This window comes from Copadichromis virginalis, linkage group LG14 (assembly GCF_057382275.1).
Source record: "Copadichromis virginalis isolate Kocher_CV1m ecotype Utaka linkage group LG14, C_Virginalis_male_GT1.1, whole genome shotgun sequence".
Lineage (NCBI taxonomy): Eukaryota > Metazoa > Chordata > Actinopteri > Cichliformes > Cichlidae > Copadichromis > Copadichromis virginalis.
Genome location: NC_140631.1, coordinates 36,108,311 through 36,130,586, shown reverse-complemented (window position 1 = coordinate 36,130,586; position 22,276 = coordinate 36,108,311). Strand labels below are relative to the sequence as shown.

The 22,276-nt window shown below is 37.8% G+C and overlaps 1 protein-coding gene across 1 annotated transcript; it reads left to right on the top strand.

Moving 5' to 3' along the window:
- The first annotated feature begins 4,533 nt into the window (after positions 1-4,533).
- LOC146694475 (uncharacterized) lies at positions 4,534-5,394 on the top strand. The gene has a single exon (XM_085430670.1). It carries the CDS (start codon positions 4,679-4,681, stop codon positions 5,372-5,374), a length of 696 nt encoding a protein of 231 aa, XP_085286796.1. The 5' UTR covers positions 4,534-4,678; the 3' UTR covers positions 5,375-5,394.
- Positions 5,395-22,276: the final 16,882 nt, after the last annotated feature.

Sequence of the window (22,276 nt, the reverse complement as noted above, 5' to 3'; positions counted from 1 at the left end):
CACTGACAGCGGGGTGGGTACTGGTGCGATATAAAAGGAATTTTTAAAACTGGGTACAACATTTCCAATTCCATTCCATCACTGTTATCACAGGTTTGTCATATTTGTATATCATGTCCCAATACTCTTTAATCCCTTGTGACAAGGTCTGCAAAATGTACTTTTTTACATTCCCTCTTATTTCTTCAAAGAGGCACACAGTCAGAGTAAGGAGCAGAAACTCTGACTCTCATGTATTAGACGTGTTTTTGTTTTTTTTCCATTTCTATACTGCAGTCGAGAAACTAAGAAGACAAATCTTGAAGTTTGTTTCTCTTTTTATGTGTAGTGTCAGAAATCATGGTTTCAGGAAAGTTTTACACATTGGTTGGACTATACTGGGTAAACCTTCCTATGGGCTGTCATAACCGCTTGCCTTATACCTTTTTATAGGTTCCTCTGCAATGCAGGACAACAACAGAACAGTCCACCCAACAGCAAAAGCCTTCTAAAGGAAAAGAACAAGGAAGAAATTGAGTGAACGCTCTTAACGGCTAATTTGACGGACACTTGATGGTTTAACTCACTTCAGGCATGTACGTTGTTGCTCCTCTATTTTCAAACATCATTTTCCTCTGGTACTTCTTTGGAAGGGCACTCTTACCATTTCACTGGCTTTGTGCCAGCAATTATGGTGATGACTAAATAACGTCATTTGTTTTTTTAACATGATCAAGTCACAAAAGTGAGTTCTCCAAATTACTCTTCTATGCCAGTACAGTGAACATTAAGTTAATATAGGTTAATACTATAGACGCATTGGACTGGTCCCTCATTTTCCAAGCATACACCACGGCAGATAGAGTCACATATTTGATTTGGCACAGGTTTTATATACCAGATGCCTTCCCTGACGTAATCCTCGGGTTTAAGTGATCCTGGTTTTGCGTCTCCTCCCCTCCCAAAACTGATCCAGGGCTCTTTTGCAAGTTAGGTAAAAATGTTAACGTCATGGAGTAACTATATCATTGCTATTTCACATAGCAAAATGGGTACAAATAAACACTCAAGAATCAACTTAACAAATGCATTTTTATGCTCAATTTACTGTGCGAAATGTTTTCAAACCTGAAAAGGTGCAGGCAGTTACCACTGGAGCAGAAACACTTCATGTGTTAAAAAAAAAAAAAGCAGAAGTGGTTTTCTTCAGGGCTGAGAAGATGAATCTGTTTTATCCGCTTTTATCCTGGCTGTATACTAAGCAACAAAATTGCGCCCAGATATGTTATGTGTTTGGGTTCCACTATTCATCACTTCAAACACATCCTCAGCTCACTGCCAATATAGTACCTGATCCATGATGCAGCTCAAAAGTGTGACTGCCCCCAGGAGCCAAAGCCAGTGATTTACTATCTAGCTGTATTTTGTCTCACTTGGGTGCACTCCGCTAGCCTCACTTTTGCCCTGTCACAAGCTGCCTCACCATATTTGTAATTCTGTGTAAACCTGTACCTGTGAGGTGATATCTCCAACGCATTCATCAGAGGACAGTCTAATCTGCTTCTGTCCTGTCTTGCTCTCCACAACAATGAACAATATGAGTGTGATGAAGCAGAACCAACAGAAAGTTTTGTTTTTTTCTTCTTTTTTTAATATGTGATTTAGTTTTACTTTTAGCTGAACGACTGAGCAGAATGGTCAGGACTACGCTAAATGTCCTGCTGACAAGTCAAAAACTGTGATTATCCCTTTTAACACTTCTGAAAACGTAATGGGTTTAACTATTTATGAAAAGTGTTGAGTGGCTTGAATGCCATTAACTGGCAGCACAGACGCTTTTTCTCATTTCACCCTTTGCTTTTGTCTCCCTGTCTTTTATGCTAACTGGAAACCCAAATGAAAACATGAATGAAAGTGTAATAGGGGTTCTGCCATCTTTGCAAAGTGCATTCTGTACTCAAAATGAGGGATGCACGTTTGAAAAAGCCATTTCATAATTTTACACGTGGACTTTGTTTAATAGCATTTGTAAGTAGTCCCTTTCATTCTAACTTCAAGGGGCCAATTTAGAATTTGATGTAAAGATAGACGTTTTTAGGAAATCCGTTTCTGAATAAATTAAACTTGAATGTTGCAAAATACTTGGTAAACTGCACACAGTCTGCTCATGTTTACCAACCTGAATGGTCTCTGATCACTTTATACCAAAAGATGCCACAAGGCCTCGAGAGGGAAAGAAACTGACAACATCTAAAGTAATCGCTCTAGGCAGCAGTTTTGGATTTCACTCTTTAGTTTTGATTTATTTATTCCTGTGCCTGGAGAAGAGTTCGAGCTTCTCAAGCTTCTCGTGTTCCTTATTCCTGATGTTGTTATGTGCATCTGTCACTACGGCCGTCTTTCTCTGCTTGTCCACCACTACGCTGTCTGGCTGGTTAGTGAACACCAGCTTGTCTGTCTGTATCTGGAAGTCTCACAGGATCTTAGCTCGGTCACCCTAGGAGGTGTATCCCATATTGACTTTGCGATTTCTAGGCCATACTTGGGACAGGTGTTCCTTTAAACTATTCCAGCTGCTTGGTTATGGCATGCCATGTATGCCCTGCCTGCTAGCATCTTGCAACCTGGTGTTATGTGATAGACTGTCTCAGGGGCATCCTTGCTCCTGTGCGGTTCCTGTGCTGACATGATTGTTGATTTTGTGCTGTCTTTCAGCCCAGCTCTGTCCAGCTATTGGTAGAATTTCTCAGTATCATCCCCTTCTTCTATCTGCTGGTGGTACATGGCATGCAGGTACCCATCCTTCTGTAATGGTGCCTCTTCTTCCTCCTCTTTTTTTTTTGGGGGGGGGGGGGGGGGGGGGGGGTTTCTGTTGCCTGAGGTATTCACAAAACATGAGCCAGTCATGGCCCTCTTCCTGATGTACTCATGGATCTTTGTTGTTTCTTGGATTATGATTCTTATGTCTCATCCATGCATGGTAAGGAGCCTCCTTATCTTGATGTCAGTGGCTTCTATCTCCTCCTTTGGCCAGTGTGTTCTTCCCATTGAGCTAACTTATCAGGACTTGCCTTACTCTCTGCAGGTATCTGGTGGTTGTGTCTTTTCTAGCGGCCCGTTCATGGTTCCCCTTTGCATGTGGGATTCCCAGTTACTTGCAATATTGCCTTCTCTGGTAGTGCAATCCCCTCAGTTCCGAGTACCATCCCTTGCGTCCATACGACCACACTTCCACACAGGAATGACATTCCAGTGTCGTTTGTGTAGGATATATATTTGCTTTGGAGTGTAAATATGTGTGCGTGTGTGTAAGGTGTAACTATGAATTTTGCGTTATTTGTTGTTAAGTACTGTAGAACTTTTCATTGCTTGCTATGTCCAGTTCTAATAGAGACATAAAGTTTGTCAGGTCTTGTACATCAAGCGTGATATAAGTCAAACACTTGACTTTTTTCTTTTAAAAGCCTCACATTATGTCCAGCACTCTCTTTCTAGTTTCACACCTGCATACTAACATATTAGGCCATGAACTGTTGAGTCAGAAAAACCCAGGTAATAAATTAAATTGTGTTACTGGTTTCTGAATAACTGAAATGGATATTCAATCTGCAGTTCCTACAAAACAGAGCAAACACGATTTATCCTTCCATTTAGATCTCAGTGTTTTTAATCAGTCAGACTGCAGCCTCCCCACATAAGATGACGTCCGATACATCTCAGGGCAAGCAACTTACATGGATAAAGTTTTGCACCAATAAAAGATAGATAACATCAATATTTTTCCTTTGTCATTAGCTTTGCATCTGGCAAAACTGCTGGCGCAGATAAACAGATTTTCTTATTTCAAATGAAAAACAAAATACATTATTTCATGATTTCCTCAGCCCAAAGTGCAGTGCATCATAAATCATGTCAAATTACTAAACTGTAGATTATGCTCAAATTAATGAGGCAGCTGCATTTACACTGCATATTCAGTTCTTAATATGCCTCTGTCCTATTCAAAACTAAAATGAACTACCTGCTCTTTGCATATCTGTTGACTCACTCTGACAGGCCCAGGCTCTTCCAGCAGCCACTAGGCCCAGGATCCTACTGCTCCACCAGGCCCAGGCTCTTCCAGCAGTCACTAGGCCCAGGATCCTACTGCTCCACCAGGCCCAGGCTCTTCCAGCAGTCACTAGGCCCAGGATCCTACTGCTCCACCAGGCCCAGGATCCTACTGCTCCACCAGGCCCAGGCTCTTCCAGCAGTCACTAGGCCCAGGATCCTACTGCTCCACCAGGCCCAGGCTCTTCCAGCAGTCACTAGGCCCAGGATCCTACTGCTCCACCAGGCCCAGGATCCTACTGCTCCACCAGGCCCAGGCTCTTCCAGCAGTCACTAGGCCCAGGATCCTACTGCTCCACCAGGCCCAGGCTCTTCCAGCAGTCACTAGGCCCAGGATCCTACTGCTCCACCAGGCCCAGGCTCTTCCAGCAGTCACTAGGCCCAGGATCCTACTGCTCCACCAGGCCCAGGATCCTCCAGCAGCCACCAGGCCCAGGCTCTTCCAGCAGCCACTAGGCCCAGGATCCTACTGCTCCACCAGGCCCAGGATCCTCCAGCAGCCACTGGGCCCAGGATCCTCTAGCAAGGCACCAACAAGTAAATCAACAGTGACAAGACGGTGAACGGAGCGAGCAAGACAACAAGCTCAATGGGGCCTAAGAGAACACCGAGCGCCGATGAAATTGAGGACATCAAAAAGTCATTGGACTTTCTAACTGAGGAAACATCGGCTATCAAGCTACAACAGAAATATATCCTAGACTTAGTCGAGGAAATAAGGTCGCTACGTAACCAGAATGCAGAGAAGGAGAAACGGATCGTCTATCTGGAGAGCAGGGTCGCGGACCTGGAGCAATATACCAGAATGAACGACGTGATCATCACAGGGCTGTACATAAAACCCCGGTCATATGCTCGGGCTGTGACTGCTGGCAGTAAAGAGGAGCAAGGAGATCTGGATGGGAGCTCTGCGGAGCAACAAGTAGCTGGTTTCTTGCAGTCGAAAGGGATCGACCTGGACTGTAATAACATCGAGGCATGCCACCCCTTGCCCAGGAGAAATGCTAGTGATAAACCAGCTATCATCATAAGATTTGTAAACAGGAAACACAAGAATGCACTGCTGAAGCAGGGGAGGAAACTAAAAGGATCGAACATCTACATGAATGACCATCTAACCAAATCCAATGCTGACATAGCGAAGAAAGCACGATACCTAAAGAAACTGGGTAAAATTCAGAACACCTGGACTGCAAACTGTAAAATATTTATAAAGCTCAACGGTACGCCGGAGGAAGCCAAGGTGCTGGTCATCAAATGCATCCAGGATCTGGAAAAATATTAACAGGTCACTTGACTACAAAGGCAAGGGGCGGGACAAACAATCTACAGTCATCAAAGCAGGTAATAGAAGACAACAACGGAAGCTAAAGCGTAACGTATTCAAGGATGAAACAATCAATTAATTCATTATCTGGGAATTATACATTGCTACCACAAAGGATTGCTAATCAGGAGATAAATTCACCAGTAAACACGGAATACAAAACACACTTCACAGAGCAGGACATTGATCCAGAACTGAACTTTTTTAACATCAAAAATACCTGCTACTATCATACTGAAGAACAATTCAACAAAACTGTCAAGGTCGACGGCAAAATATCTATAATCCACTTTAATAATAGAAGTTTATATGCAAATTTTCACAAAATAAGGGAATATTTAAGCAAATTTACACATCCATTCAGTGTGATTGCAGTATCTGAAACATGGATTAATAAACAGAAAGGAGAGGACTTTGTAATAGATGGATATGAATTAAATCTTACAAATAGAAAGAATAAGAATGGCGGTGGTGTGGCCTTGTTTGTGGATAAAAATTTAAAATACAAGGTGGTAGAAAAAATGACGATGGCAGTAGATAATATATTAGAGTGTGTAACAATAGAAATTAGTATGGGAAAAGAGAAAAATGTCATTGTAAGCTGTATATATAGAACACCAGGTTCTAATATTGAAATTTTTAAGGAGTGGGTAGATAAAACATTCATTAGGACAAATCAAAAAGTCATGTTCATTTGTGGGGATTTTAACATAGATCTACTAAATCCAAACAAGCAGAGAGCGACAGAGGAATTTATTAATACAATGTATAGCTTGGGACTTTTTCCAGTGATCACTAAGCCCAGCAGGATTACAGCACAGTCGGCAACCCTAATAGACAATATATTTACTAATGAAATAGAAAATAGAACCATAAGTGGTCTCCTAATTAATGACATCAGTGATCATCTACCTGTTTTTATAGTGTATAACAGCAATTACAGGAAGGTTAAACAGCAAAACACAATAAAATACAAACGAGTGAGAACAGAAGAGTCAATAAACGCATTCAAAAGTGATTTACTCAAGCAAGAATGGGAGATGCTGTATAAGGAAAAAAATATTGATAAAGCTTATGAGATTTTTTTAGGAAAATTTAAACTGTTATATAATAGTCATTGCCCAGTAAAGAAATATAGTAAAAAACAAAAATATGCAGAGTGCCCATGGATTACAAAAGGATTGCAAAATGCATGTAAGAAGAAAAATACCTTATACAGAGAATTTATAATGAACAAAAGTACAGAAGCTGAAAATAAATACAAGAAATATAAAAATAAATTAACGAGTATTTTAAGGTCATGTAAAAAGGAATACTATGAAAAATTACTGATTATGAATAAAAATAATATTAAAGGGATCTGGAAAACATTAAATACCATCATCAAAAAGGGCTCGGGGCAGGCAGACTATCCTTCGTATTTTGCAAATAATGATAGAAATATTACTAATATGAGCGATGTGGTAAATGATTTCAACAAATTCTTTGTAAGTGTTGGGCCAGACTTGGCTGAAACAATTCCTGATATAACAGATTCTGTAGAGAAAGAAACTAGACTCATTGACCGCAATCCTCATTCAATGTTCTTAAAGGTGGTGGAAGAAATGGAAATCATTGATATTGTTGGGAAATCACAAACAAAAAACTCTACAGACTCTGACGACATTGATATGGAAATCGTTAAGAGAGTGATAGAGGGCATTTCCAAACCCTTAACACACATTTGCAATTTGTCCTTACAAACTGGTACATTCCCAAAACAAATGAAAACAGCTAAAGTAACACCACTGTTTAAAAATGGTGACAGACACCAATTCACAAATTATAGGCCTGTCTCTCTACTTTCTCAATTTTCAAAAATACTGGAAAAAGTCTTTAGTAATAGACTTGACAAATTTATAGATAAACACAAAATAATAATGGATAGTCAGTATGGTTTCAGATCAAATAGATCAACATCATTGGCATTAATGGAACTGATCGAAAATATCACCAACAATATAGATAAAAGACAATGTATAGTTAGTGTATTCATTGACCTAAAAAAAGCTTTTGACACAATTAATCATGACATATTACTTGATAAACTGGAGTACTACGGCATTAGAGGAGTGGTGTTAGAATGGGTAAAGAGTTATTTGAGAGACAGGCAGCAATTTGTGAAAATTGGGGAATATCAATCAGAGTGTATGGACATTGTTTGTGGAGTTCCGCAGGGGTCAGTATTGGGACCAAAGCTGTTTATCCTCTATATCAATGATATATGCAGAACATCAGATATACTACAGTTTATTCTATTTGCAGATGATACAAATATTTTTTGTACTGGAGAGAACTTACATCAGCTTTTGGAAATTGTCACACAAGAAATGATTAAACTGAAAACATGGTTTGATAGAAATAAGCTATCATTAAATTTGGAAAAAACTACATTTATGTTATTCGGAAATTGTAAAAAAGATGCAGGAGCAAAATTATTAGTAAACAATGTTGAAATAGAGCAAGTTTCGGATACAAAATTTCTGGGTGTGATAATAGATAACAAAATCTGCTGGAAACCTCACATAAAGCATATACAAGCCAAACTGTCAAGAAGCATCTCCGTACTAAGTAAAGTTAAATATTTTTTGCCTTCCAAATCACTCCGGGTACTTTATTGTTCACTTATATTGCCATATTTGGAATACTGTGTGGAAATTTGGGGAAACACATATAAAACTGCACTTCAACCAATATGTAAAATTCAAAAAAAAGCAATCAGGATGATTAATAAAGCAGGATTTAGAGACCATACTAACATCATGTTTTTGAAATTAAAAATACTGAAGTTTATGGATCTTATAAAATATAAAACTGCAAAAATTATGTACAAGGCCAGATACAATATGTTACCAGGAAATATACAGAGGATGTTCTATGACAGAGAAGGAGACTATGAATTGAGGGGGAAATTGAATCTAAGGATTCTTAAAGCACGGTCAAAGGTTAAAACCTTTTGTGTCACTATTTATGGGGTAAAACTGTGGAATAGTTTTACTATAGATCTACAGCAATGCTCAGGAATTAGTAAGTTCATGAAAATACTTCGAAAACTGATTTTGGAAGAATATGATACCGATAAAGATGATCACCCATTGTATGTATAAAAATATCAAATTATATCCAAATTATATCAATCACGGTAGCCAAGTTTATATAGGTTCTCCTCGTGTATCGTGTGGAGTATGTGATGATGGGAATTAGGTGGATTATGTGGGATCAATAAGATGTTGAGCAGGGGTAGGAATTAATAAGTATGTTCATACTTCTTCCTACTCCTTTTCAGACCAAACATTGTTACATTATGTCAGACGATTTTGTTTTATTTCATTATACATTTTTTGTTTATCTGAACACATACGTGTGTGTGTGTGTATATCTACATATATATTCGTATCTGTAAATGAAAATATATGTAGTGTGTATATATTGTTTTTTGTTTTATATGTCTGAAACAAATAAAGATACAATACAATACAATACAAAAGATGCACTGTGTTCAGAGGCAACAAATAAATGGAGATATAGTGTTATGAAGAAACATCCACTGACCGGTATCCAGAAATATACCAGTATCCATTGTTCAATCAATAATATTCATTTTAACAGGGTCAAAACAGGCTGAATGATGTGAAATTAAACAGTTGTTAAATATTCTCTTTCCTTCTTCATGAGCTCAACAGCATCAATGATTTTTCAGGATGCTAAGATATTGGTAGCTTTGAAATGTGGTTTAAAAACAGAAATAATCATAGAGCTCAATATTCAGCCACTTTGTACATAAAGTAGGAGATAATGGAATAGTTAGGTCATCCAACAGAGACACAGTGATATTTCTAAGGTTTACTGTCATAAATGCTTCATTAAATCTTCTTTTCCCTTTGTATCATAAAAAGATAAACCTTGTAGAAACATGCTGTAACTCTGAAAATGGTACGAACTCTGTGAATTCAAAACACTAAAGGTCCAAAATGTTGACTACCCTTGGCTCTTCACACAGAGGACAATCTGAGTAATAACAATAATAGCAGTAAGATATGTAATAACAGTAATACCAGTATTTATATGGTAAAAGCCAACATGTTAGACTGTATGAGAAGCCTGTGGAAAGAAAATTGCGTGTTCCTGTGGAGCATTTTAAAGTTTCATAATGCCCTTTTCTTTGAGGCTGTATGCAAACTTCGACCTCATCTTCACTATCACATTTTATTTTCAGATTTAAGAAGATATTTCTTGATGACAGGTTCTGGTATCATGGATCAGTGCTATTTAGACTTTGAGTGGCTTCCTGTGGATAACCAGTGCACAATAGAAATAATGGAAAACAACATCTGTCCTTGCAAACTGTATAAGGGGATAGTAGCCTGCCACATGCTGTGCTACCCACACACACACACACACACACACACACACACACACACACACACACACACACACACACACACACACACACACACACAGCCTAAAACATGCTCTTTCTTATTGTCCTATAGCCAGTGAGTGTAGTTGTTATTCCATTGACAACATGTCCCATATGCAAAGCTTTTCTTTTGAGTTCTATTTTAATAATTAAGTCTAGCTGAAATGTGCATCAAATAAAGGGACTTCAAAAGCTTCCCATAGCTGAGATTTTAAATCATTTGTGCTGAAGTGCTAAACTTCAACTACAAAGGAAACACAATGAGAAGGCAAACAAATTATTTCTCCACAGATAATGTCTTTTGATGGAGTTCAGAAAAACTCAGCTAAAAGCTCAAATTTGAGCAAAACTGCATACACATCTGCTGATTGTATGACGACCACTGATTCATGCTGACAATCAAATGTTAAAGTTGTTCCTCTACAAAATCTAAAGCCAGCATCTCTGTGGGAGGTGACAGGAGCAGAAAATTGATAAACAGTGTTGTTATATGATTGCAACTGACTATATTAAATAGCTGTCTATCACACATGGGTTATGTTTACACGTTAGTTTCATTTAAGCTGTACTGACACCCGCATAATGACTTTATTTCATGTTCTACTTATCTGGAAGCTTGGTGAAACAACGTAATGATCCTTCCTCACAAATGGGGAAATAAACAAAATTTAAAAAAAAAAACCCAAATACATAAGGCAGTTTTACTGGGTAGCAAATAATTCAATATAAAGTATAAATAAATAACTGTTACACAAATGTTTTATTTTGGTGTTCAAAGAAGCTTGCAAAGTGTTGGTGTTAATCTTGCTTACTGACTTTGTAAGGCTTTATTTTCAATGAAAAATAAAATAAATTTTTGGGACGAACAAGGCAAAGAGTACTGGTTTTCTCTGTAGTTACCTATCAAATTCTCCTGGGCCAACTGCTGCTGGGTAAACAAGCAATGAAAATGATCAAAGAATCAAAAGTATCATCCCATATGAGTCAAGCTTTAGAGAGTTGTATTTTGAGCGTGAACAACTCTTCATATTCTCCTGGAAGCCAATAATTCTTAATTTTTAAAGAGCTGATGTGAAGCTCTCGCTCTCCCGGTTACAAATGGCCTGGGATGTTAAAATGAAGACCTTCATTCTAAAAATCTATTTACTGTATGCAGATGTGAAAGAATCTCAAAAGTAAAATAAATGCATTGCTTGTCTCTTAGAATGAAGAGTCTGGTCTTTCAGTTTGTCCTTTTCAGGTAAAAGTTCAACCAGGTTCCTTCAGCCAGCATGATTTTTATGGTGGTTATTACATTAACTTGGTTCGGCTAGAACGATGTCAATGCAGACACCAAGAGTCACATTTATACATTCATATTGTAGCAGCACGCAAATAAGCTACTTCCAGTCCTTGCTCACAAGGGGTCGTGCGATTGTTGGGGTTTACCTTACAATATAAAGCATCATGAGGTCACTGTTGTTATGATTTGGCACTATATAAATAACATTTCATTGAAAACTGAACCTTTAAAGCATTTTTAAAAATTGCATTCAAATAAATATACCCAAAATAAATATATAGACTGGTGCTTCTCAATCTATGGGTTTGCAACAATCTATCATTATCTATTACCACCTAGCTATTATTAAATCCTTGGATTTTGTGTTTAAATTGCACAATAAAATTATGACTTTTTATTATTGTTGGGAAGTCTACACACTGTGAATCAAAGACAGGAATCCAAAGGGAAGACCTTCAATGAAAGCAAAATCCAATGAGGACTCTCACACGGAACTGATATGAAAAGATTTCCAGTGATAAAATAATCCTTAGCTTTATTTTTTCCATAGCAGAAATTACAATAACAATGTGTTAACTTTATTTAAACATTGTTAATCACACTGCAGCCAATTCAGACTGCACACAATTCATTTGACTTGAACCAGGCAGCATTCAGACAACCTATATGATTATAAGTGTTAATATTTGAGGCAGATTAGGTGCAGATTAAAGGAGAAAAGAAACTAATATTGAACTAATCTAGTGGTTTATGTGGCCTTGGCAGAGCTACATATATCTATGCTTTCCAGTTTTCTTCTGTTGCAGGGCTTTGGGGTTTTGTCAAAACACTCAGTGGAGTCGCTTTGAAAGGCATACTGCTATATTGTTCCTTTTTTCCCTCTTCCTACCACTGCATCTTGGCTCTTGGTTCCTACAAGGTTACTTCATATAATTGCCTGACTACAGGGAAGTCTTCTAGATATCTCTGAGGGTTACATGTGTCAGCAAGTTCATTCTCTTTTCTGTCACGTTTAACAGCCTTCACCACATTCTCGGATATCACTGACAAGTTGGGGGCCACACAAATTAGTGACCTAAATGCCATCTATCTTTTTCTGAAAGTAACCTGATTTATAGGATTAGTGTTTACTTTGTCTGGAACAGTATTCCATCTTTTAGTTACCTCTGTCAGTTAAAACATACTGTATATCTGCTAGTATAATATTTAAAGGACGTGTAAATATTTGTGCTGCTCAAAGAAAGTATGTGTTAAATAAGGTTAGTGTATGACTAATTAAATTCCCTTGTCATGTTTTAATTAAGGGGAATGCAGCAGCTTTACTAGACCTAAAGTATATATGCAATGTCATGAGAGGACTGCCCCTCTCAAAGATAAAAAGGCATAATTAAAAAAATATACTGAAATAAAATGTAATACTTTTTTTTGTTAAAAAGATATATAAAACATATAAAAAATAAACGAAAGGAAATATAAATAGGTCAAACAAAATGACAGGCATTCAGCAAATGTGTACAGCGGCCTTCATGATATTCCTGTTTCGTATGCTAAATGTAAATAACAGAGACTACTCAAGGACAGATTAATTAAAGATGAATCTAGTCCTAGATATCTTAAAAGAGCACTTTTGCTTTGATTCTTTGTGACTTTTTTCATTCAGATGAATAGAGGCCAACACAATAATAGTACGTCTAAATCACAGTCACACTTGAAGACCCCCCATCATAAAACTCAATTAGTCAAATTCAGTGAGTCTCACACTGTTTCCATTATAAAAGTACTTCAGTATTTCAGCACATCTAACAACAGTGTATTTTCCGCCATACTTTCTTGATCACATCCAGACATTCAAATTTGCCACGCCAACACAATCCTGACAACGGGAGCTGACAGCGCTAAGAATGAAACAGGTGAAAATTAGCAGAACATCTAAGCATGCACTTTCATCATAGAAACAGCGCTTTAATCTCAGCGCAGATGATGTTTATGCTAGCTTTGCCTCAAACCACTTTTCATCTTGTTAGCTTAGATGGAAATTTTTTTGAAAGTGAGATCTCAAAAAGGGCTCTCGCAGGAAGACGACAAAACACTGCACATCAAAAGAAGGAAAACGACAACTTATTTGACACATCATACAGGTAAAAGCTTGCTGCACTCGGGTTTTGGGAGAAAATAGTTGGCATAAAAAGTGTACACACTTTCAGGCTTCAGTCACAACCATTGAAAGAGTACATTTTATCTGTGAGCTAAGTTATTGCTGCGAAACCCATCTTTATGGAAGATGACCACTCGTATATTTATTTTGATTTATAGTTTTGAAATAGAGAGATGGAAGATAGATTTCTGGCCAAAGTTAGATGAGATAGCCTCATACAAATGTGTAGCAAAATTTACCCCCCCCCCCCCCTTTTTTTTTTTTTTCTTTTGAGATATATATCATTCAATAAATCTAGATGTTCTCTTTTGTTCTTGGCAGCTCCTGCACCATCTTTCATTTTCAACAGTAAATCCCAGACCCTAATCTTCTCTCCACATTTGTCATTCTTTTTAATAAGAATCACACATCCACATTGTCTGTGCCACACAGCATGTGTGGGGTTTCGCAGGATGTGACAAATGAAAGAGAAAGTTAAGCATCACAAATGAGGACATACTATTGTTCAATTTTGCAAATTTCTTACAAGAGCGCTCCAATAAGCTTTCCAAAAAATATACATATATACGGCTGAGATACTACAGGACCAATAAGGGCTTCTTGGATTGGAAACTATAAAGGGAAAAATGTATTTCAAATAACCTTTATCTTTCACTGTCAAAACTTAGACACAGTCAATCCTTTGAAGTGTAAAATTTCCCTTCGAGTGTAAACAACTCTCTCCCATCCATGACGTTTACCTCTCCTCTTTGTGCTTGCAATTTTCTACATGAATAAAGAAGCTGTGCCTTTCTCCCACTGGCTAGACCCTGACTGGAGTGCAATCTGTTATAATATCAACTCAAGCCCCTATTGGCAAGCACCATTAGCCACCGCTCTCACTTGCATATTTAGTGATGGTAACATTCATGTAGCAATGGATGGCATTGCAATCAATTGTGTAGCAAGACGATTAGTGTTTATGCTGCTGTTCTTTACATAAAAATTTAACTCTTAGCTGACCATTACAATCATCCCGTAAGTTTAGTTATCACTGAAAGGATCTTTTCTTAATGTGAAACTGAATCAAATCCCCAACTCTTTATTTTATTATTGCCAGGGCTCATCCTTAGCTTGTTTTGACACAGCTTTGCTCATAAAAGATAGGTTATTCCTTTTTAACAATCTTGCAGGCTGTAAGTGAAGAAAGCTGTGACAGCGTGTAAAAAGGAAATGCCTCTTCCTCTGCCAGTCAGCTTACTACCCTGATAGCTCTACTGCACTATAGGTAGGGAGGCTGGCTTAAGAATTCACACACATCCCTGTCATGAAAGATTGAGCATGTGGGAGTCATTGAAATGTATTCATGCTCACAATGTAGAAGAAGCACGGGGCCACAGTAATGGTTGTCAGGGGCTGGTATGCCTCAGTGAACTGAAGACGACATTTTCTATCTCACTGGCTTCAGGGATGTTTGAGTTATATAACCCTGCAGGAGGGCACAGATGAGAATATCACATGTGAGCTTAATAAAATGCAGCGTTTAGTCTGCGTGTCGTGAAGAGACTCAAATAGTCCGAGTGATTAATAAAGATGTTTTGTTGCTGCATCTGTAAGAATACGCTAATTTCATACAGAATCACAAGGATTATTCCACGTGTCTCCTTTTGTTTCTAGTTGAGAAACTAAATTGACTGACCAATGTTAAAACACAGAAGCATCTGGGAACTTTTGCTATATTATTACTGTAAACCTTACCTTAAGCTTGGGGTATGTTTTGGCCATATGTGGTTTAGACTTTGTGGACCAGCACAAACCTGTTTAGCAGTCAGAGTTAAAGAGGTCTCAGATAACGGCTAATTTATCCTTTGCAAGAGTCAACAAATTCTCAGCTGAGGGTTGCTTGTCATTTTCAGAGATACGAATGTTGCAAAAATGGGATTAATAATCCACTTTTATTAATGAGGTATAAGGAAGCACATAATATCAGTGATGTATTTTGAAATGAAATAGTCGAATATGTTACTGAAGGTCATTTTGTGGTTTGGAAGGGCTAAAAAAAAACCTATATTATTATAAAGATATTGACAATCAGTTTACAATTTCCTAAGCACAATATCACTGTGTCCTCTAACTGATGAGAGCTAATGAGTCCTTGTTTATTCAACACCCTTAAATAAAACTGGCGGTCCTTGGAGTTGTCCTGACAATTGTCCTTCTGTTTTTCTACATGAAACATCCAAATATAGTTTGCTTTAGACTGATAAGCATGTTATTAAGTCAAATAAAATATATATATTCTCACTTTTGGACTGAAATAATTAGCCAATCATTTGAGTAGTCAACAGAAATCTGATTATTATCCGAGTCCGACAAGCCAGCGGAGATGTCTTGTGAATCTTACTGAGAAGTATTATTACAATATGGCTTCCCCACGGCTAACATAGTAATTGTACTCGCTTCTGTTCCTGTGTTGCATATTTGGAGAAGTTTATTAACAGATAAACCAACTACGTTTGCAATACTGGATTGGATTTAGCTACAACTGCCGGTGGTGATGGCTTTAGATTAAATTTCTGCAGTTTAGTTCTTCTCTCACAAATTAATGTTTTCAGATATTCCCAGCATCTTCCACTGTTGGAATATGGGAGCGGCTAACAGTGGATCTTAATCCTAGCTTGAAGAGAGCGCACGGCTTTAATAAACGGTTGAAACATTAAACTCATTGTTGCTTTATGAAGATGTTCTGTTAAATATTTAAACCTTAAAAGTTAAACTGTGTGCTTGGATGTTTCCCTGCTACCTGTCTCTTCTGTGCTGATACAGTCTGAATCTCCCTGAATGGCTTTGTCAGTGCAAACATTACCCTGCCTGGTGCTGCCGTGCATTTTCTTAAGTACACATTTAGTCACCTGAGTTTCTCTGAACATTTCCATTGCCCCATCCCTGAACCTCCAGGGCAGCTGTGTACTCCTCTTCAGATGTTTTGCATAACCTTTGCTTGTTTAAATAAAACTTAAGCAGTTTCACTTTGGCTTACTGAAAAGGCAAAAGACCTTTTTCTTCTATTTGATCCTGTCCTGTTCCTTTGAATCAGAGTACTCCAAACCTTCGTCCATTTTTTCCCTAAGATCTCATGTGAAATGTCTCATTATGCTAACCTATATAACTCTCATGAGTTATATAGGTTAGTATAATGAGCAGGGCTGCTGACAAATGAAAGCATAATCCTACAGTTAAGGGAATCCCCGCCTGAGTGTTACAGCTTAATGTTGCTCCTATCAGGAGGACAAACAATCTAACATAAAATGATCTACGCACACACTTGCAACAATAAATTACTCTTATTATTGTTGTTTAATCTAGTAATTAGAAGCAGTATCACTATTCATTCTTGCTCCAATTGCATCATGTAAATGCACCATGTGTAAATCCTCATCAAATCTAATACTGTAATAGGCTAGACAGCAGGGTAGTGCTGATGGCCAGAATGAGGTAAACTGAAAAAAGAAAAAAGAAAAATGAAGAAGACAATTGAACCAATGTGGAAGACCTTTACTGAGTTGGGGTCCTAGGCTCCTACACCTCACACCAACCTTAGGTTAAAGCAACCCTAAAGCAAGCCTTAAAGCAAGGAACTGCAAGAAATGAATTTTGACAAATATAACATGAAAGCAGCACAAGAGAGCGATCAGACAGGAAAGTCATGAATGCATGAACGTCCCAGCTCCTAAGTGCAAGAGTGCAAGATGCACAGGGAACATGATGTTTTTTCTCATTGCTTTGCAACTATAGCCTGAAGCACTGTGGCTGATCTAACAATGATACTAAAGTCACTGACAAGGACGTAGACAAGGGAAGTCGTGATTGTTGTGCCTTTTCTCATGAACAGCGTGTTAAAGTTTGATTGTCTCATTCAAAAGCCAAATGGGGCAATCTGCTCTAAATAAGACGTAAATAATTAATAGCCAAGTACATCCACTGAAACCAGGGGCCTAAAAACACCAGATAAAAGTTCACATTCATTCAGGTCATCTATTATAGGTGAGTGTGTTCTTTGAGCTGGTTTCTGACAGTAGGTTTCTGCGTAAACACTTGATGAACAGGACAAATTAAACTTTGGGAACACCCTGAACTGTCAGCTCTTTTAGGGAGAGATAGCTTCTAAAAACTTGAGAAGGTAATTCCAAATCGCATAGAATCTTTCGTTTGATATCAAAATTCAGTGATGTATTTCAGGATATTTATTTATTTATTTTGCTCACATTTTTTTGGATTCCAGTTGATCAACTGTAGCATTTATGAACATTCTGCTTCTACAGACAGGTTTCCTACATTTCTTTTTTTTTTTTTTTTATCTACACAGTGCCATCATTTCGTGCTACACAGCTCGCAGAAAGTTTATTTTAAATTCTCTGCAGACAGTAGGAGAACTCAAGTTTCTGAATCTTCCTGTTATTCACTTTGCCTGAAATAGCCCAGAGATTAATTGCAATCATGAAGAAATCTCTCCCATAGCAGGAAATAAAGCACTTTTGTGTGAGTCAAACCTGTGATGCCATCAGGCTTTAACAGCATAGTTGCTCATTAGAGACAAAAATGCCAAACATTTTTAAAGTGACTGCAAGAATGCCAAGGGCAGAGTCTGGGAATAAAGGAATATTCATTTGGTACAATAAAACAGTCAAACCTGCAGACTCATAATACACACTAGAAACTGTGGCTACCCAGCAAAGCATCCACAAAATGCTAATTATTGGGCCATGACCACAATTACCACAATGCTAACTAGCTTTTATAGATTTTGATTAAAATGAATTTTAAGGACTGTGAGAAATATGTATGAAGGGAGAAGTAATGGAGTAAAAATTGACTTTGCTTGACTCCAAGTTAAAATGCATTGCCTGCAAGCTTTCAGGCATCAATGGATGAATAATCAGATTAGCCTTGTACACTAAAATGTTCCACATGGATAAGACCCAAAACAGGAGAAGAGTTGAACCTCTGTGATGAAAATGATTATTCACTATTCATTTCGACAACCGAATAGTAGGACATCGTCACATCTAAACTCACATCATGTTGCTTTTACAGATCTTTTTGACATTTCTTTTAAGGGTTTTTAGCTGTTCTGATTTCCAATTCTTTTTATGAAGGAAGTTATTATTTTCTGAGATGATGAAGTACAAATTAATTGCATCAAATCTTGAAATCTTGGCGCAAATATCCAATAATGTGCAAAGCATGTGCACATCACAGTCCAAATCAGTGCAACAACTGTTGAAGTCAAACTGATTCACTCACACTGTAGTTGTTAAGAATGCAGTGCAGAGATGTTACAAATAGGTCAGCATGCTCGGGAAGCTATCTTAAACTAATGCTCTGAGAGCAGAGCTGAAGTGAGACAATTCTCAGGTGAAAGTGCCACAATATGAAATCTAACGGCATCCACATAACTGCTGGACACATACTTGACATTAATTTACCAGGAAATATATCTGTAGCTCATCATGGAAGACCTTCAGACAAATGGAGGCGATGCATCATAGTGTCATTTTAATGTATGCCATCAAAATTTTCCACATTATTATAGAAAATGAATCATCATTTCCCATAAAATTCTAAAATAGTATTAGTAGTATAGTGCTGCATTTTGGGTGATGGTAAAATCAGTGAATGAAAGGTCCCACTATTACACAATAGAAAACTAGACATGTGAACTCTGGGCCTTCCTTTCAAGGATTAGCTGTCTGAATCCTGTGCTTTATGGTCAAACCATCAGTTGAATCCACTACTTTGAACACCTGAAGCACTTTTGCATGTTCTTTTTAATATTGCAATAAAATATTGCCATCTTAAAAAATATATAGACTCACTACAGTTTAAAAGCCTGCACCCCACGATTATCTGCCACAATGCCTGATCTCCAGAGGACTACTCTACCCCTCACTCCTCACCTAATGATGCTTGGCATATATTCACTGAATTGGAATCTGATATATTGCATGTTACTTGAACTTTTCAGGTTATCTGTATTCCAGTGAACCAATGGTGTTCTTCAGTCTCGCTTACTTTTACTGAATGTAAAAGTAAGCGAGGCTCCTGAACTCTCTGCCCCCCTCTCACGGACAATAACCATATCCAACTTCTTAATAGCAATGAACTGGTCTGCATTGGTGCATCATATCTTTATTCTCTTCCCCCTCCTGCCCCCCCCCCCCCCTCTTTCTTAAATAGATAACTATCATATCTGATATCATATCTCACAGTACAATAATATTGAATGGGTTGCATTGTTGTATTTTGTCATGTTTCTCAGGTCTTTGTCTGAATTTCTACGAACATTATTGCTAAGGATTGCCTTATTGCATTGGAGTCACACTGGGTTAAATATGTACACTTGGGTTTTGAGGGGTATTTATTATTTTCTTCTTTTTTTTCTTTTTTTTTTTGGGTTGTATGGAAGCCCCAAACGCAATTTCATTGTTCTTGACAATGACAATAAATAAATAAATACTAAATCATGCACATCTCAAACCTCGAGTTCATGACCACTTCACCAAGCAGCAACTTTATTTCTATCCTTTCTCTAATCTCAGTCTGCTAGGGTTTTCAGGTGCTTCATTGCGATCAACACGGGCAAAAAGGCAAAAAGGCCAGACAGGGCAACAGGCAGACTTTCCCTGCTTCTAAGAGGACAGGGAGAGTTGTTCATTATAAGTCTATAAAACTCTATCCTATTTCTCAACTCTTCCAAAGACCTTCATAGACTTTGAGGGGATTTCAAGAGATGATGTGAAGTGCCTGGGCAGACACTTCACATCATCTTAAACATGGTTATTTGTCATTTACAGGACCTTTACAGCACTCTTCACCATTGCAATGACTGCTACAAAATAAAATATTACGTATTAAACAGGAATTGAAGAGCACAACGTGAATAAATGATCAGTGAATTAATAAAAGACCAATTCCATCTAAATTCATGACTTTAAGTTGTGAGATTTTACATCTGACATTTCCTTCTCTAACAAAATGCAAGACACTAGATTTAACTCATCATTACTGCATTATGCACGATGCTTGTGCAACCAGGAAATCAGATGAATCAGAGGAAGCAGGGAAGCAATTTTCAAATGGCACAAGTTAAGTCACTGCAACGGCTTCTTAAACCAACTTGTGTGTTAAACTTTGCAACTGATGACTCCACTAAAGTGTCTAAAGAGAAGAACTATTGATTTGTGTTCACTATCCAAACAAATTTAAATCTTTAATTAGCTCAGTGGCACGAGGCCAAATGTAAATTAGACATTTGACTTGTGATTGTGTCAAGATGTTGATGAAAGGTTCCAATGTTAGCTTCTGGTGGAAACAGCATGGTCTATGGTGAAAATAAATCTGATTACTGAAATTGAATTGCAGGTTTCGTGTGTGTGTGTGTGTGTGTGCGCGCATGTGTGCATGCGTGTGTGCGTAAGAGAGCGTAAGGGGAAAGTAAGGAGAGCAACCCAAATGCAAATCTAATGTCACTAAAAGCTAAGTCATTGCTTATCTTGACTGTAATATTTTAAGTTTAAGTACAGGAAATACATTTGATCCAGTCTGGGGTTTAATCTCAGATAATCTCAAATAAATAATGTTTCCTACAAAGTAATCTACCACTGGCTGCTACACTCCCATTTTGGCTCATTTGCTGTGTTAATGTTATTTTTGATTGGCTGACTAAAGACTGTTAACTTGAATATCTAAAATGCCACCTTTGTAGGCATGTGCAGTCATGTGCCTATAAAAACACTGACTTATCAAATATTTAGCTCCATTTTTAAAATAGAATATCTAATATGTAATAAAGTATTTTTTATTTATTGTCATTGTACAGCTGCCTCCACAGCAAAATTAGCTAGCAAGACCACAAAGGTGCACAATGTGCAAGTTACAAGAAACATTGAGGGGGTGTATACAAAGGCATCATAAAATGAAGAGACTGCTTCTGTGTTTAGAAAACTGTGCAACCTTTGTAAATCCCCCATAAAATACCTATGAATGCTAGTGGAGGATTGTGGTCACATGTTATTTTACCCCATTTAGTAAATCTTCCTCCAACTTTTAGTAGGTTATCTAAATGTAACCAATTACCTAAAATCCAACCAAGTATTTCTGAAGTGCTTGCGTAGCCATACATTTTTTTTGCCAGAACTTTACCACCGAGTAAAAGCCAAAGTAAAATTACAAGGCGAATTTTTGAATATACTGCTTGGTGCTGTTTGAAGTCCTTAGCTGTACAGAGAAAATCTGGCTGCTTCTATTTTTTTTTAATAATCTGTTTTTCTATTGAAATATTAATCCACTTTTGGGACGTTTTTAACAAAGGACTGGACTGGGAACTTCTTGTATGAACCTGTGTGATAGAGAAGTCTAAGGAGAAAAAGCTTACTGTGCATTTATGAGGTCGCCAGCCTGATGGATGCACCTAGGACTAGAGGAAGAGATTGAGAGTTGCACTCCTAGGCCCTAGCCAGAAGACTTCAATGGATTTTATACTTTCTGTGTCTGTGAGTCTGCTAGGGTCCACTTGGGTCGCTGTGATGTAAATTTCATTATCAAACAGTGAGCGTGAGGGTGCCTAGGGGATCTCCTTGGGCCATGGACTGCAGGCAAGAATCACAATCCTGGCCCACTAGGTTGCTTTGAAAAAAAAAAAGTAGTGTAGTGTTCCCTATTACCAGACCGCGTGTCGTGATTTTCTCCTGGTCACTATTAGAATTTATTTGCTTCTTATACCGAGGCAATTCTCACCCTCTTTTTAGCATTGAAACAAAGCAAAAAAAAGGTGCTTTTACATAAAAGTAATCTTATTGGTGCATGACTCATCAACCAGACAATTTGGTCCTAAAAGGGCACATGTAAAGGCAAACCAGTGAGACTGAGTAAACCTAACTGAGCAGCATGTTACATTAAAGGCAAACAGGGACTAAAAAGAAGGGC

Excerpts from the sequence above, each read along its gene's own strand:
- LOC146694475 (XM_085430670.1), top strand. The coding sequence starts at position 4,679 with ATGGGGCCTAAGAGAACACCGAGCGCCGATGAAATTGAGGACATCAAA.